The sequence below is a fragment of the Centroberyx affinis genome, unplaced genomic scaffold (genome assembly GCF_046629955.1).
Source record: "Centroberyx affinis isolate AG114_WGS23_722 - 3 ecotype Tasmania unplaced genomic scaffold, CSIRO-AGI_Caff_v1 ptg000058l_1, whole genome shotgun sequence".
NCBI classification, from domain to species: domain Eukaryota; kingdom Metazoa; phylum Chordata; class Actinopteri; order Beryciformes; family Berycidae; genus Centroberyx; species Centroberyx affinis.
In genome coordinates, this window is record NW_027278769.1 from 319,686 (window position 1) to 337,548 (window position 17,863).

Below are 17,863 nucleotides of genomic sequence, written 5' to 3' on the forward strand. Positions count from 1 at the left end.
GGATGGGGTAGGGTGGGGGTGTGGGGGACCGGGGTGGGTGTGAGAAACAGACTGGGAGCCGATCACAACACAAAGGTGGAAAAATAGTAAAAGAGGCACCGAGGCTCCAGCTGCAGCGGCGTGTCGGCGAGGGGGAGACTGGCCGCTTCCTGCGCTCCTTCAGGCGGCTGCAGACGCTTCAAATATCCCCGCTCTTTGATAATACTCCTTCATCCCCCCCGTTACAGCTTTTTTTTTTTTTTTTTGGTATTCCCACAAAGCCTACGGCGGGGATCATTATGTTGAGAGCAAGAATAAAAAAACCCAAAAAAAACAAGACAGCTACAAAAAATGTGTAATATTATTCCCACGTCCAATAGGAAATCAATATTTCAAGACGCGCTTATTTGCCACTGTATTGAGCAAAAAAAAATAAATAAAGGAAAATTACCAAGTGAGCTGCTGCAAAATAAATTGTCATCCTTCGTCGCATTTCTTCCACAGTGAACAGCAGACTGTCCAAAAGAGACAGCAATAGAGAAAAGGGAAAGACAGAACGAAAGAAAGAAAGAAAGAACAAATGAAAGACAGATGGAAAGAAAGAATTAAAGTGTAAGAAAGAAAGAAATGGGCCCCTACTTGTAATGAGACATAACAGAAAACCCACTTCATAACCCCCCTCCTCCAAAATCACAATGTTTTCTTTTTATTTAAAGCAGACCTTTATTAACAACTTGAACATGTTAATACAAAATAAACACCCCTTCCAAAAGAAAAAAAAAGTTTTTGAAAACAAGTTACAGGTAGGAAAATATTACTGATTCACAATATCATCCTGAGCCCTTGTCCATTCGTCAATCATATCAGTTTGACCCTCTTTGATGACCCCCCACCCACAGAGACTTCTGGAACCGGCTTCATTTCCCTGCCTGCTGGGCTTGACGGCGAAGCAGCACGTAGATCTTCTCTTTGATCCAGTCCTTGTTGTACGGCTGGTACGTCTGTGTGTCGGCGCGATACCTGAAGCACCACAAGAAATAACATTAAAGTTTTTGTTTTGGGCGTCCAGGTAGCTCACTCTCCTCATGCACACTCTGCAACATGCGCAGAAGATGGCACACGACTGAAATACACAAAACATGGATGAATGAATGTGACACTTCACTGATTCCTGTATGGAAATTCTCTCTTTGCTTGATTATTGAGATGTTATTGATCTCTTTTTTGCTTGTCCTCCTCCAGGGAGGTCAGGCTCAGCCACAGAGCAGCAGCCCTGCAGCTGGTAGGGATTCAGTGTTTTGCTCAAAAACACTTCAGCGGGACGGGTGTTTGAACCCCGGTCCTCCAGCTGAAGGATGGAGGACTCTCTCCTGCTGGATCTACATCTCGCATAAGAAACCTCTCATTCAGATTTTTGGATAGCGTGCGTGTTCGTTACCACTCATTATATTTTAATCAATTGAGATCTACGCACCTAAAAAGACTGAGCTCAAAGAGTTTTTACTCTCACAGTGTATTTGCAGCAGTATGGGTTTGAATCTCGGCTCGTTCTACACTGTTGCACCTCTCTCATGCAAACCATTGTCTGTCCTCACCATAATAATAACAATAGCATAATATAGTGGAGTGGAGGGCGGTGTACCGGTAAAAACAATACACCGGTATAAATCTGTGCTAAGGTTTAAATTTGTCCATACTGTTTCTACCAGATGAGCCAGACAAACTAGAGCCGAACAATCTTTGGTTGAACATTAGCCTTTACATTCTCCAGACTTAATGTCAAGACATGTGGATAAAACCCAACATGAGATCATCGTATTTGCTCATTGCTCAGCGAGTCTACAAACAAATGAGTTACATTAGAAGAGTTATTCTGAACTCAATATTATACTTCCATACTTGGCATACTCTTAATGTAGTGTTCAATCAAGATACATAGGGTTCAACTGATTCAACTGAAGGCTAAAACCAATATCAATATTTTTTGTATTGAAGCTGCCGATAGTCAGTATTTTTTGCAGACATTCAATATCTTTATATTTGACCATTTTCATGCCTCGCAAAAAATACATGTATTCAGTGTTTCCCCAGAATGTTATTCCTGTCAGGGTGGAAAAGCCTCTGAAACAGCATCTAGACCATCATGGGACACTAAAACTCTCCACTGAATCCCAGGATGATGATAATAAGAAAACATATTTATGCATGCTTGCATGGAATCCAATAAAGATGTTGCATTACTATCAATTCATATTAAGGGTTTTCCACCCAGTGTAAAAAAGATCAATTATACATAAATATGTAATCAAAGTCTAAAATTTCCATTATAACGGAAGTGGCTGACAATGACTGGCTGATATCTGATTTTAAGACCAATATCGGCCCAATTTATTGGTAAACTTATATATCGTTCTAGCGTTAATGGAGAACATTAAAGCAATTTAGAATACCTTCTCTTTGAACTAAAGTGAAGTACAGCCTGGCATATTCCCACCAATTTCCTTTTACTGAAGCCAGTTTCCGTGTCAAACTTACACCAAACAGCTGAGGTCAGCCAGGTCGTCGATGAAGTCAAACAGCTGGCTGATGTCGTACGTTATTGATGGACTGTTGGGGTTCATTCTCTTCAAGTGCTCCTCATACATCTTACACACACCTGTGCGGGGGACAGAAAAGATATTATTCCCCTAAATCAAAAATCTTTTAACCCATCCAGTTAAATCCGCTGCAGAAGAATGACAGAGCAACACAATGCAAGATAAGAAGACATATTTATCATATTGTCTGGGGGCTGTTTTGACTCCTGCTGCTGATTTAGGAATTTAAGCTTATTTAATTTTATTGTTGCACTTATTGTAAGTTGCTGGCTAAATGCCTAACATGTAAGTTAAACCAATATAGTGTAATTTTATACGTCCTGGTCAAGTAAAACCCAAACTCCTTGTGTACTCATTACAACTTAAAACAATATGATTAGGCATAATGCAATGATATCTATGAGTATGTTTACATGCAAACTGTACTTCCGATGATAGTGCAAATCCTGGTTAAGGTCTTAATTGGAATAAGCAGTTAATCTGCATATTAACATGTGACTTACAAATATCCTTGTATACATGAATAGGAACAATATTCCAAATACTACCATGGAATTGGCACTGTGCTGATAGCTGTAAATGGGGTAAGTGTACATGCATCTACATATGCCAAATATTATCGGTATATCCCAGATATTGTATGTTATATGGATTTCTCCTAATTTGGATAAAACACTGCCTGGGTTTTTGTGAGTGATTTGTTATATTTACATGTGCCAACTCGAAGACTTGACTGTCCTGGATATTAACGAGATATCACTGCTGAATATTCAACATCTTTCAACTAGTGCTAGACAAATGACGATTTGTGGTGAATAACCATGGCAAAATGCAATAAACACATAATAGTTATTTTGTATCCTGAAGTGGTTTTAAGTCTGTGTCACATGTATCTAAATTTTAAGTTTGTCTCACATGGAACAACCATTATGTCCACATGCAAAAATGGGAAGGCAAGCTGTATACAAGTCAGCAGTGGATATAAACAGATTTAACCTAGGGGGGAAAATGGACAATGTCTGTTGTAATGGAAGGATAGGCAGTGCAAAGTCTGGAATGATGCGGGGAAACCCTACATAAACCCAAGAGGAGTGGAAATCTCTTTACATTTAATGTCACTGGGTGGCAATACCAGTGCTTTAAAAGAACAGTGTACAAAAGCAACATTAATTTACCTTCCATACACTCATTGACTGACTCATAGTCAGCGTACGTCCTTCCCTCGGGCCTCTTGGTGGGCTGCACCAGCAGGATGGTGTGGGACTGCAATATCAACACATATTGTTAGATTTTAATCCCATTTTCAGTGTCTCTATTCTGTTCACATTTGGCTTCAAACCATTTGTGATATAACTGTCTATAGGTACTGTATACGTTAAGTTAATTGGTTATTAAGTAAACATCATGAAACCAAGGATTTTTTTATAGATGAAGAGACTAGTTAGACACGTAACGTTATTGGAAGCAGTAGAGCGTGTCATTCGATACGCCCCCACGACTGCCTTATCAAATGAATAAATAGCTGATTAACCGATTAAATTTTAAACTTATACAAAAAATACTGACAAAACCTAACAAATTTAGCCAACGTTAAGCCTTTTAATTTGACCTCGATCTAATAAGCTTTAAACCCATGTTTTATTTGACTGAGTGTCGCTCCTGGTCAGGACTCCCAACCCTCCCCCACATCCATGCTAACGTTAGAGCCAAGCTTGCATCGTTATCAAACACCTGTTCTGCTGTTAAAACACTTTAAAAACCGCTACCTGGCTTAAACTTTCATGGTTTTCAGAACAAGATTCAAACACTTGTGCTATAAACATTAAGTCACCACGTACTAACCATGTTTTGGGTAGTTTCTTTTTCAATTTCTGCGGACCCTTGCTTCTTCTTGGACCGACGAGCTGACCTTTGCAACCGGAAGAATAACTAACCAAAGCTAGCCTGTTTAGTTTAGCTCATATTTGTTTTTATTATTTTCGTTAGTTTTGATCCAGTGTTAGTTTAAAAGCTATACATCGGATCAACAAGATCACACATATACGACGTTGATTTATTTAAACCAACAGTGTTATATTTTTACTAAAAGAAAATAATTTACAAACAGTCGTTTCAGTGTTGAACGCGCCCCAGATCCGTGTGAGCAGGAAGTAGCTACAGTAGCAGCCGGATGTTCTGTGAGCAGACAGGAACAATAAAGAAGAGAAAGTGCCCGGGCTTTAAACCTGCTTGAAATCACACAAAAGCGAACGATCAAGGAAATTGACTGTTAGTCACATTAGGTAAGGCTCGCCAAAATGAGGTCTCTATTCAGAAACTACATTTAATTTGAGCTAAGGAAGTTAGCTGACCAACGCGGCCGCTGGTGTGCCGTTTTGGCATTATTGGCTAACTAACCATATTAGCGCTAATGCTAAATACACCCCACCTACAATATGCCAGTGAATACAACTACTAACGTTAGCTAACTAGCACCCAGTCGCTTCTAGCCACATGCTAACGTTAACTAAGTATATTGGCAGCACGACAACGTTAACTAATTGTGAATTCTCTAGCATTTGATCTGTAACTACTTAGCAGCAGTGAATGGTTCAAAAAGCTAGGTCCTTATTCGGCAAGCTAGTTTCCATCCCCAGAACAAGGAGGGTTGCCTGTAACGGGAACGTTAATTACTAAAGCATCCCATGTAAGGTTAGTTAGCTTGTTTGGTTTCATATATATATATTTTGGTTATAACGTTGCTGTTAAATATAGAGTAATGACAGTGTAGTAGGTACCATAAACCACCCAGACCGCGGCATTGGTGGCGTTTAATCAAATATAAATCGTAACTTGTTGCACCACAACATAGCTTTTTAAAATGTAAATGTACATTTTCTGTGTTTTCTAAGTTGTTGTTTTTGTATTTCTCATGCTGTCGTTGATGTGCCTTCCTAAAACACATTTGGTGTGCCATAAGCAAAATGTTCTCTCATTCTCTTTCATCAGGACAAAAGAGTTTGGTTTGCATGTGAGGACAAGTGTCTGCCCGGCCAACAATGGCGAACACTACAGAGGATATTGAAAACAATATGGTCAGTATAAAAGAATATGCTACAGTTGCTCTGTATCAGTTCAGTCAAAATGCATTGCCAAACTGTTGCCTAACATTTTAGTTGTTGTACAGCCCGTTTCAGTGGCTGGTGAAGCAATCAACAGTTGCCTAGTAAGTAATGACACAATGTAAGTGTCATACAACACACACTGTGGAGTAAAACTTGTCATTTCCACTGTATTATCTTTGGCCTTACATGTGATAATTTACCCAAGACAATGTTGGCAGTAGCCTCAATAATAATTACATTTACATACAATAAGAAATGATTGTTCCGTGGAACACAAGGAGAGTCAACAAGGAAAGCAAGTTGCTGTCTGCTTTTTGATCTTAAATAAAGGTGTGGCCTCTCGCGCCCAGCAGAAGAGTCAAAGTCCTGCTTCACTGGCCCTTGTCGACTGTTTTGTTTACCACATAACAGCTTGCTGTCTTAGTGCATGTACAGTACAACAATGTTTCTCAGACTTCTTGGTCTTAGGGACCTGCAAAAGATTGCCTTCATGTCTTGGCCTGGCAAATTATAGTAATTTATAAAGGGCTTTAACTATTGGTTAAAGTCTAGTTAGTCATACCACCCTGAGTGACTGACTGACTTAAAGTTAATGCAGTAAAGTATAGCCTATTTCTGTGGCATCCTGGGCCAGCACTGGTCCTCTTCCCAGGCTTGAGAGACAATGCATTACCACACAGTGAGGTCATTTGGTACAGTGGCTTGTTAAAGAGCCGTGGCAGCATTCACTATTCAGAACAGTCTCTGGAGATGACTGCCTTCATTTCTGTGTACCTGGTGAGATTGCTGCGAGTCTGGGCTGCCTCATGTCTCGACTTGCCAGGCAGCCTGACAGTTTTAGTTCACAGTCTCCTTGATATGCCTCTTTGTTTTGTCCTGAGGGGCTGGGGCCTTGGGGTGAGTGGGAATGAGGGCACTGTTGTTATCCTCGGAGGAACTGAAGTAGTGTGCGTAATGTGCCACTTAAGCTCTGAAATACAAACATGGATGGCCTGATAACATTTTGTCCTAACATCAGTCCAATTTGAAGTCGTTTTTGCCAACTAATACCACACATTAAATGCTTGAATCGAGCACGGTTGATCCGTTAATATAATGGCAGTGTCCTCATATAGCCTAGATATTGATACAGAAGTTATACAGACATGTTGCTGTGTCTTGACATGGCAAGTTGCCAGAGCTGATTTTTCAAAATATCTGGTTCTCATTCACACATAGAAATCAGTAACATTTATAGAAATGTCTGCATGTGTGAAAGTTAGTATAGTTGATCAGTGGTTATGGCTGTGCTTGGCTGCATCTCGATAATCTAGATTTTTGTCAACTTCTGTGTAATGGGAGAATCCCAGAGTTCACTATCTGTATGTTTTGCACTGTCCCCTTGTATTGAATGTGAGGCAGTTTGTACCATGTATACAGTACTGTGCAAAAGTCAGAGACCACCCTTTGGTTTATTTAATTTCCAGTCAAAACAGACAGTAAGTGCAAGTTATTTATTTTTCAGTGTCAGAAAAAAATGCAGGAAACATATATTTAACACAAAATTACACAAAGGCCTCCACAACTAAATATAATATCAAAATTTTCTGTATTTAGTGTGTCCAACCTTTGACTTTTTCCAGATCTGAAGCAAGAGTGGAGCTTCATTTTTTCCCTATCTCTCAAAGATGACAGCTTTAAGTTTTGTCTATCTGATGGTCAGAGTTTCGGTGGTCTATCAGATCTTACACAGTTGTTAGGAGTCCCATTTTCTCTACATCTTGTAATAATTAGTGCTCCAATAGTGTTGGAGGCTTTTGTGTAATTTTCTGTTAAATATAATGTAAGTTTCCTGCATTATTGTTTGACACCAAAAAATAAATAATCTGTACTGAATGGCCAGTTGACTGGAAATTAAATAAACAAAAGGGTGGTCTCTGACTTTTGCACCGTAATGTACTTATGTTACTGTCATAGTTTTTAGAATGTCCTTGCACCAATATCACCCATAAAAATTCCTGTACATTAATTGTATTTGGCAAAGAAAAACATTCTGACTGATTTTTATCTCTCATCCCGACAGCAGGCCAACGAGGCGACAGAACCCAGTCAGCAGCCAGAAGAGGCTGGGGCGACCACAGTGCGCTCCAGGGGAGGGGCAGGAAGTGCAGGAGGTGGAGGGGATGGCGGCGGCGGAGGAGGAGGAGGTGGTGATGGTGGAGGAGGAGGAGGAGGAGGTGGTGGTGGCGGCGGTGGCAGCGGGCCGGAGCAGAACGGGCAGCCCCCCACGGCTCAGCCTCCGCGGGTGGTGGAGAGCGAGGAGGACGAGGATGAGGAGCTGACCTTGAAATACGGGGCCAAACACGTCATCATGCTGTTCGTTCCCGTCACCCTCTGCATGGTGGTCGTCGTGGCAACCATAAAGTCCGTCAGCTTTTACACCCAGAATGACGGGCAGAGACTGTGAGTTTGATGACCCTTATTGGACAGATTGTGATTGACAGAGAGATGAGATGGGACTCATGCCAGATCCAAAAACCTCATTTGCTTTTCTGTGCTTGAATGAAATGCAGTAGGACAGCAGTGCCACTAGGTGGGGATAACACAATGTTTAACATGCGTACATAGTGTGAATACCAAGGCAGAACTATAAGTATGAACGATCATTAAAGTAGAGTCTTCATGAATCTAGTGCGTTTATTTACATCACATTTGTACGCCTTTAGCTGCTGCTCTTATCCAGAGTGATTTGGATTAAGTGCAATTGCAGAATAAGATGAAATTCCCAGCTCACCAACATTACAAGCAACCAGGTGAAAGGAGAGCAAAGGTCAAAACCACAGTGCACAAACAATATATTTAACAACTACTGTTGCATCTCTAAAATGTTATTATAGGACACAGAAGAGCTATATAACAAAATAAAAGGCAGAAAGGCTGACTTTCATTTTCATCTATCATTCATATTTTTCTTTTATTGATTATCTTGAATGTGTCTTGTAATGGTTCATTCAGATTCCTTTGCTGTTTGGTTTAAATGCTCCTGTAACCCGCAGGATCTACACACCATTCCCTGAAGATACAGACACAGTAGCACGGAGAGCTCTGCACTCCATCCTGAACGCCATCATCATGATCAGTGTGATCATCGTCATGACTTTGGTGCTGGTGCTATTATACAAGTACCGCTGCTACAAGGTACGTGCTGGGATTTGTCATATCACACTGTAGCACACGTGTTGTAGTCCCATTCACTGCAGACATGGGGCGAGTAGTGTTTAGTGTTTGTTTTAACTAAGGTTAGACTGGCTGACAGGCTGATTTTGGTATTCTATGAAATATCAGTGACGATATGATGGAGGCTGCTTCCTGATGTAAAGGCCTTGCATACCTCACAGTTTCCCTGCCATTGAATAAAAGGTGTGATCTGCCTCATGAAGCTGCAAACCCACCTAAAATGATTTCATTAGTCTGGGTTTCAGTGGAGAGTTTTAGTGTCCCATGATGGTCTGAATGCGGTTTCAGAGGCTTTTCCACCTAGACAAAAATACAGTTCTGGGTGAAACACTGAATACTTCAATTTTCTGTCATGAAAATGGTCAGATTTAAAGCTATTGAATATTGGCAGGTCTGCACAAAATATCATCTGTCGGTTTTCAAAAACCCAAATTGGTCTAGTTTTAATCCAGTTGGAGCACCAGATGGGTTTTAGCTGATCAGGATAATTCCGATTGTGTCAGAAAGTATACTAAATGGATTTTCAGGTTGTCCACACTCTCTGGCACTCATTGTGTTGCCCCACCCATCTGGTACTCTTAAGCAGTTTAAAACAAACACTAACAAGTATTTGCAAGTACTGATTTATAGAAACACCGTTGTACATTATGTCCTGTGACTTTGATCTCTGTCTTCACAGGTGATCCAAGGCTGGCTGTTCCTCTCCTCCCTCCTCCTGCTGTTTTTCTTCTCCTACATCTACCTCAAGTGAGTCCAGCCCTCAACCATTTCCCCTGATGTATTAAAGTGATGTTGAACTTTGGTAGTACCTTGGGTTGTGTAGCTTCCTGGCAATGATATAACCCCCATATTGCTCATTCTCTGTTATCTGTTGCTCCGGTAGATGATTGGACAATAGCATTTTTTTCTCTCTCCATTCACTGCCATTGTGTGGAGGAACAGGGTGAAAATCACACTTTTAGCACGTGAATGTGCACAAAGCAGATTCTGGCAATAGATTAAAAAAACGAGTCCTGTAGCTCACATGTGGTGAAGTGAATCACCGAAGTGTAACATCGAAATTCTTCCGACCAGATTTCGGTGTTACATTTGGTGTATTAAACATAAAGACAGCGATTCACTTAACCACACGTGAACGACAGTACTAGTTTTTTTTATATATTGCCAGAATCTGCTTTGTTTGCGTTTGTTTATGTGCTAGAAGTGTGATTTTCTGACCTGTTTCACCACACAATGGCAGAAAATGGAGAGAGAAAAAACGCAATTCTCCAACCGTCTCTACCGCAGCAACAGATAACAGACAGTCACAGATTTTGGGGTTTTATCATGGCCAGGAAGTTACACAACCCAAGGTACTACCAAAGTTCAACATCACCTTACGCCTTTTTCTCTTTTACTAAGGTTCCAATAGAGTCCCATAAAAGCCAACTTGTCTGATTTTTATGATGATAGATGGGCTTCTCTGCATCGTCAGACCATTAAACAGGTGTTTCTGACATGTCTCCGCTCTGTCCGACAGAGAGGTTTTCAAGACCTACAATGTGGCCATGGACTACATCACCCTGACGGTGATTATCTGGAACTTCGGAGTGGTGGGCATGATCTGCATTCACTGGAAAGGACCGCTGCGGCTCCAGCAGGCCTACCTCATCATGATCAGCGCCCTCATGGCCCTGGTCTTCATCAAGTACCTGCCAGAGTGGACCGCCTGGCTCATACTGGCCGTTATATCTGTCTACGGTAAATCCTCCTCTCCTCTCTCTTTTCCTCTGACCTCTGAGACTGAATGCTTTTAAGGAGGAAATCTGAAATCTTCTCCCATCTTCTTAAAAATGTTAATTTGTGCAGCAACATTCAGTGTTTCCTCTGTATTCATTCAGCGGTAGTGTGCCATAACATAAAGAACACTTCAACCATTGCTTGAAAAAAATGTGGATTTGAAATACCAGCGTTTATTGATATAGCCAACTTTCTTTTTATAACACAAAGAAGTTTGGGCCCAATGTACAAAATTGTTTTTATTAGGGAAAAAGTATCCAAAGAAAAACATTTTAGCTCTTTAACCTTTGTTAGAAGCATAACAAAACAGGAGCGGATGTGGAACCACAGCCAGAATTACTCCCTATTACAACTACTGCAACTTTCTAGGACTGTGGTCATTTAATGATATATTATTATTTATTGTGGTCATTTTTTTCCCTCTGGTGGTTGTATGCAGTAAAGGATAACATATATCACCATTGGTGTACTAAAGGGAAGGATGTGGCTCAAGAGCTGAGACGTGCAAACAAATGTTTTAAGGAAATGTGGGCGGAAAGACAAATGTGTGAGGAAATGTGGGGGAGACGGTTGTGAGCTGAACTTAAGACGACCACCGTGACAGCCAAGATAGGAACCGATTTCCTGTTAGCTGCTTTCTTCCTGATAGGCAGAGCTGGTCACAAACTGGTTGGTCGGTTTCTCACAGCCCACTGAAAATATAGTTACAGGTGACACATTTGGTCTGATTATTTATTGTAGGAAACCAGTGTAAAGCAAGCCTGGGTCAAATAGCATTTGCAGATAATTCTAAGCATCTATTTGATCTACTTGGCACACCAGATGAATTCAGATGGATTAGTTGTCAATCATAGAAACATATTCTAGATGTATTCCAGTGTCCAGAATTAACTTTTTGGTCATCTGCCAAGGACTGGTCAACAAAAACATTGTACCTGCCAATAATAATTTTACTGGCCAAAATAATTACTATACATTTTTCACAGTAATATGTAATTTTAATTTGCAAAGGTTCATATGCTGCCACTTTGTGTAGAGCCAGCATAACAGGCAGCCAGTCAACAGCCTGTTTGATCAAGACGCCGTTGAATTGTTTTGGTTTGATTGTTTTCTGGTCAGAGAGACTGTATGGTGGCCAGCAGGGACAAAGTTTGAGAACAGGCAAAGACCCATCATCCATCTTTCTAGCAATGGCACTGACTTGCTAGAATGTAAACAACAATTGAAAAATGTCATTATAAAGTGTAAAGAATTGAATTTCAGTGGAGAGCTTGTTGAATTGTGTTGGGCATGCCGTCTCATTTGTGATTACTACAGTAGAATAAAATGGAGCTAATATCACGATTCATTTTTCATTCATTTTCCCATGGTACGATTTTTGTATTGCGATATATTGAATTTCTATATGTTGTCCCATCCCTACACATGGCTGTTCATTGGCACATTAGCTTTTTGTGGCAGCCTGCGGCCTGTTCACGAGAATGGTTCGCTAACCACTAGTCTATCCCGCCACTTCACCTTGTTCTTGTAACTGCAGCCAGGAACAGCGTGTTTTCACTCAGTCCCAGCCTCCCGTTATCACAGATGTCATCATTGTCTGTGCGCTGGTCTTGGCCTGTCAGAGAGCCTACTCTGTTGGGTTGCTAACATCATTTCATCTGTCCTCTGTCTTCCTTCCCTCACACAGATCTGTTAGCGGTGCTCTGTCCCAAAGGGCCTCTGAGGATCCTGGTGGAGACGGCTCAGGAAAGGAACGAACCCATCTTTCCAGCTCTCATCTACTCTTGTAAGATGGCTACTGATTTATAGTGAAGTGAAGCAATAAAACCCAAATACTACAATTTTACTTCCTTTTGAAAACCAGAAAAACATTGAAGAAAAAACATTCTGATAACACAATATTTTTTGTTTGTGGCTATTAATAATAATGATAATAATAATGAATTTTATTTATATAGCACAGTTTAAAATACAAAATAACAAAAATTTAGAGACCCATGTTTAAAAGAATAAGCACATATATTGATACACACGCCTACCTTAGGAAAAGAAGAGCATAGCATTTTCATTTGTTGCATTTTAAACTGCCTCTTCGTTTTTCTTTTTGACTCTATGATGCCGATCTTGAAATGAGTCTTAGTAGAAGGAATGCTGCACACTGTTCTTGCAACTTGCATCTTTTAACCTTCATCCGACGCACCTGCAGACAGTTTTGGGAGGTGCAAATATATATGTATCTTTATAAGTCGATCTTAAAATGTGTAAAATGTCTTTTGAGTCTGTCGCTCTCGCTCTCTTCCCAGCTACCATGGTGTGGCTCGTCAACATGGCCGACACTGACAGGCCCAAGAGGAACTCGACAGAAGCAGCGACACCTCAGCCAGAGAGTCAAGGTGAGCGGGGGGGTGCAGCAGCCAGAGAGGTCACCTTCTCTAAAACACTGATTCCAAATAGTCTGTGGTTTATGGTTGATTAGTCAGACTCCCACCACCTGTCCGCAGCCGTAGCAGCCCCGCCCCCCTCCAGCCCGACAGAGGACGACGGAGGCTTCAACCCGAGCTGGGTGGGCCAGCAGGAACACCAGCTGGGACCCCTCCAGTCCACCGAGGAGACCAGGCGGGAGATCCAGCAGATGCCGTCCGCTCGCCCCCCCGCAGAGGACGACGATGAGGAGAGTGAGTACCGACAGACAGCAGAACATTTTATATCTACATTTTTAGATTTGATTAGTAGACAGTGTGCTCACTCGAGGGACTTTCTTAATGCAGGGTCCCAAGGTCCCAAAAAGTCAGTCTCACTCAGGACCATTCAGTTGAATACTTCAATGTTTATTTTACATATTCAAGATGAGTACACAAGAAACATCCAGACGTTTCGGCTCTGTTGCCTCCTTCAGTGGCTGTGTCGCCATACATGTCTTATATTTATATTTTAGCTCTTTAGCTGACATTTGCAGCCAGATGGAGTTGACAGGTGTTCAGGAGAGAATATGTTGGGTGTTCAAACTTGTGACCTTCCGGTTACAGGACAGTCCCTCTAACCACTGTCAAACAGAACAGCAGCACAGTTGCATATACAGTAGGGCTGGGCGATTTATACCATACTTTAAAGTAATTTCATACCGGTATGCATTCACACAAAGTTGTTTGTTCATCAACAATATTCTTTCTTTAAATTTGATGTTTTTTTAAATATTGCTTATGTTCCTAATGAAAATAGTGGAAGCGAATACGTTTTCTTTTCTACAGAACAATTTAAGAGTTTTACTTGTGTTTTCTTTTTAGCACAGTAGAAGGAGTAAGTAATCTGAATGGAGGAGAAACCTGTGTTAGTACTCTTGTATATCTTTCATAGTGTCATATGTATTGGAAAAAAAGTATTTTTATACCACTAGCATAATATTGCATTATGATATTTTGGTAATACCACACAACCCTAATATAAAGCCCAGTCCTGCCTCCCTATGATTCAAAATTACGTGAACTCCTAGATTGACTTGTGTGTAATGATCAGTTTTCAGTTCCTTCTTCTCTGAGAGAGTAAAATTCATAGGAATGTTCTAGGGATGTTTTTATGTGTTCCCTTTTCTGTGGAATGTGTGTGTGTGTGTGTGTGTTTTTGTCTGAATACCAGAATGTGTTTGGCAGCGGACTGTTTTTAGTTATAGCGGATTAGGAAGCGATTATTTATGGCAATTGCTAGGTTTCATGTCTGCACTTCTTAGGGGCCTGTGCTCTTTCTCTATTCCTGTAAATACGGGGTGGGAGCCTCGTTTGTACAGTAATTACAGTTGAGGAAAGATTTCTATGGGGGTTGGAGGGCGTGGGGCAGAAGGGAATCTGGTGTTTGAATTGACCCCACCCTAAATCTGGTGCCCTGCTGTGTTCTCAGGGGGTGTAAAGCTGGGCCTCGGAGACTTCATCTTCTACAGCATGCTGGTGGGAAAAGCCTCGGCCACAGCCAGCGGCGACTGGAACACCACACTCGCCTGCTTCGTAGCCATCCTCATTGTGAGTGACCACGGCTGTTTATTTTGGTGTTAAGCTCTAGTCACCGCAGCCTCATATCTGCCTCTCAGTGCAATATCTCACCCACATTACGTGAACCACTCAGTTGTGCAACAAACCGATTTTCTGTGGAGCTGATTTTGTTTGGTACACAATCTCCCCATGTGCTATTTCCTCACTGTTTTGTTTTGAAAATCTCTGCCCCCGCAGGGCCTCTGTCTGACCCTGCTCCTCCTCGCCATCTTCAAGAAAGCGCTTCCCGCCCTGCCCATCTCCATTTTCTTCGGCCTGGTCTTCTACTTCGCCACAGACAACCTGGTACGGCCCTTCATGGACCAGCTGGCGCTTCACCAGTTCTACATTTAGCAGGACGCCGGCCTGATGACCCTCACCCACATATCTCTCCGCTCAACAACAGGAGAGCGGCCCCCTCACAGCCGGGGAACAAAGGGCGATGTCCTGCCTCCATATCCCCTCCTGTGAACTCATGACTGACGTTGTTTTTGTTCTTCCTTTATTTCTGGCTCCCTCGGAGGGTATTCCCCACGACAACCGTTCTTAACCATAAATTTGATTTTTGTTTTAAAAAAAAAAAAAAGTGGCAGCTCAGCCGCAGTTCGAAAGGTTCGAGGGAAGATCACTTGACTTGGGACCTTCAAATCTTCAAATTGTTCTATCGATCAATGGTCTCAGGCACAATCCAAACCAAGAGGAGAGATTCCACATATGAGGGAATATTTTTTTTTTTTTTTTCACCTTTTATTTATCCAGGGAAGCGTGACGGAGCATGCTTGCTCTTTTTCAGCAACGCCCTGCTTCACATTCACACACATCTACATGTAGGAGCTGCCCAGTACAACCACAGTCCTCTGCTGTTTGCCACTGAGCAGCTCCACTGGAGCAGCCGGGGCTCAGGTGCCTTGCTCATGGACACCTTGACGGTAGCTGTTGAGGGAGGAGAGAGCATTCCTCGTTCAGTTTCCCTGCCCACATTTTCCTAGCCAGTCTAGGATTCACACCGGATTCACACACTTTCTGGTCACAAGTCCATTTCCATGACCTCTTGGCTACCACCGCCCCAAACAAAGCCACCATTTAAAACGCCTTCATCAAACTAATGGACAATAATGTGGCATTCTTTTGATGGTAATGATGACGCTAGATTGGTAAATGTATAGTTTTTGCAGTTTGATTGTGTACGAATTGTCCGTCACCAGAGCCTGCTTTCCTCACTGCTGTTAAGAACGGTTATTTAAGAGTTTTTCCCAAACTTCAGAAGCTCGGAAAACCAGACCGAAGCTCTGAATCTGAAGCGATGTCTGACCAGACTGGTTTATGCTGAACAGGATGTTTTGAACATGTGGATCTTTCTGATGTGGATAATGTGGAAAAGTGTTGTGTCTGTAGAATTATAATATGTTTTATTGTGGCACCACCTCAACAGAGATTCACCCTTCACCACATATTCTACCCTTGTTTTTGTTTTTTTACCAGGCAAGCTGACCTACAGCACATTCTTGTTCACAGCAGCGGCCTGGGAGAGTAGCTAGGGGGGGGGGGGGGGGGGTTACACACACATTCACACACACATTCACACGAGACCCGGTACATCAGCCTTTTACTGAGCAGCTGGAGGTTCAGTGCCTTGCTCAAGGGCATTTCATTACATTAGTTATTATGGGATGGAAATGTGTTACTCATTCATTTCCCTCACTGAGATTTTCCCCCAGCCAGTCCAGGAATTAGAACCGGCGATCCTCCAGTCACAAAGCCAGCTTCTCTAACTTTTTCGGCTGCGGTCGCCCCCGTGTTGCTCGCCCCGGTGCTGTCTGGAACTATGCTGCATTGAGCACTAAACTTATTTAGAGCATTACAGATACTGTTGTGTTTTCAAGATATGCAGAGGTGAAACATTGTCGAATTAAGTTTCAAAAGTGGGGCATGTCTTACGGGGTTCCTACGCAGGTCAGGAAAGCCTGGGAAAGTATGGAAAATGAGTTTAATACTTTCGCGGTCTTCTAAAGTTAAACGAGACAAAAATTCTGGATGAGTATGGGAAAAAAAGACTTCCTCAGTCCTGATACCTGAGGGAGTTTGTGTCATTTGCCATGCTATATTTGTTGTAAAGAAGAATCAGTTATCGAGCGATATAGCATTAATCCGATTGAAAACAAACCAAAATGTTCTGGTTTTAGCCCTAATTCCATGGCTTCTCATATATGAGATTCTGCTGCCTGGTAGAGGGAGACTAGGTGCACTGATTGCTCTTTTTATTGTTGCACTCAAGTTTCATGCTTGCTGAGGAGAAACCTGCACATAAGTGGGAAAATATAATTGTGCTGAGACTGTTTTTTTTTTTTTTTCTTTTCTTTTTGTTTCTAGGAAATCTGACTGACTCTTTTCTGTCCTTCACATGCATATGTGTATTATGCAAGGTTATTCAATTCAGATTTTGTTCCTTTTTTTAATAAATAATGAAACTGAAAATAAGTCTTTTTTTATTTTATTTTATTTCATTGTTCTTGAATTTGACTTGCAGAGCTTCAAGTCTCTAAAATGTTATTTTCTCAGGTTCCCAGTATAGCCAATGGTGAGAAGTCACTCCATTGATTAAATACAACCGTCAGTAGTTTTTTTATAGTATGCATAAGGATTCATTACATTTTGGATTGAATGAAAGCTGCATACATCATGCTGAATATACCCTCTTCTTATGGTCGTTATGATAGTGATTGCATAGCGCTTAAAGTGGTAATCTGTGAGATCGTAATTCTTCTCAATTCTGGCTGCATCTTTACTGCTCAGCCTCATTGCTGTGGTGTTTCTGCATTGCACTTCCCAGAGATCACCTGTCACTCAAACAGTGTGGGTGGAGCTTGGATTTTCTGTTGATGCAGTTTGAGTTAATGTAGGTGGTGCTAACTACAAAGTTCTTCTATTTATTCCAAACAAACTGACGGCAACGTAAAACGTAAAAAGAGGATTTTTCCCAGGAAAGTGCTACCAGACACCAGGTGTTAAGAACAACAAATGTAAAGGTTTTTAAGAACTGGGTATAGAATAACTATTGCTTTATCCATCGGTGATAAAGTAGCAAAACAGATATTTATTTATATGACAATATATATGGGTGTCGCCCAGAAAAACTCAATAACCCACAGGTTGTACTCTACATGCAGGT

General features: G+C 41.5%; 2 protein-coding genes across 2 annotated transcripts; one reads left to right on the forward strand and one right to left on the reverse strand.

Moving 5' to 3' along the window:
- Positions 1-688: 688 nt before the first annotated feature.
- On the reverse strand, positions 689-4,592 carry LOC139644229 (enhancer of rudimentary homolog). The gene is made up of 4 exons (XM_071519646.1): positions 4,419-4,592; positions 3,752-3,839; positions 2,515-2,635; positions 689-999 (listed from the first exon to the last, which is right to left on the reverse strand). Exons 1-4 carry the CDS (start codon positions 4,419-4,421, stop codon positions 897-899), a joined length of 315 nt encoding a protein of 104 aa, XP_071375747.1. The 5' UTR covers positions 4,422-4,592; the 3' UTR covers positions 689-896.
- Positions 4,593-4,741: 149 nt separating this feature from the next.
- psen1 (presenilin 1) lies at positions 4,742-17,160 on the forward strand. The gene is made up of 11 exons (XM_071519497.1): positions 4,742-4,858; positions 5,565-5,650; positions 7,743-8,122; positions 8,716-8,857; positions 9,576-9,643; positions 10,416-10,636; positions 12,363-12,461; positions 12,979-13,068; positions 13,177-13,350; positions 14,567-14,685; positions 14,893-17,160. The coding sequence occupies exons 2-11, from the start codon at positions 5,615-5,617 to the stop codon at positions 15,046-15,048; spliced, it is 1,485 nt and encodes a 494-aa protein (XP_071375598.1). The 5' UTR covers positions 4,742-4,858; positions 5,565-5,614; the 3' UTR covers positions 15,049-17,160.
- Positions 17,161-17,863: the final 703 nt, after the last annotated feature.

Coding starts and splice junctions, on each gene's coding strand:
- LOC139644229 (XM_071519646.1), bottom strand. Junction 2,636..3,751: donor AGTCAATGAGTGTATGGAAG/GTAAATTAATGT, acceptor TCCCCCGCACAG/GTGTGTGTAAGATGTATGAG. Junction 1,000..2,514: donor GCTGACCTCAGCTGTTTGGT/GTAAGTTTGACA, acceptor GTGGTGCTTCAG/GTATCGCGCCGACACACAGA.
- psen1 (XM_071519497.1), top strand. CDS start 5,615: ATGGCGAACACTACAGAGGATATTGAAAACAATATG. Junction 8,123..8,715: donor CAGAATGACGGGCAGAGACT/GTGAGTTTGATG, acceptor TGTAACCCGCAG/GATCTACACACCATTCCCTG. Junction 13,069..13,176: donor ACCTCAGCCAGAGAGTCAAG/GTGAGCGGGGGG, acceptor ACCTGTCCGCAG/CCGTAGCAGCCCCGCCCCCC.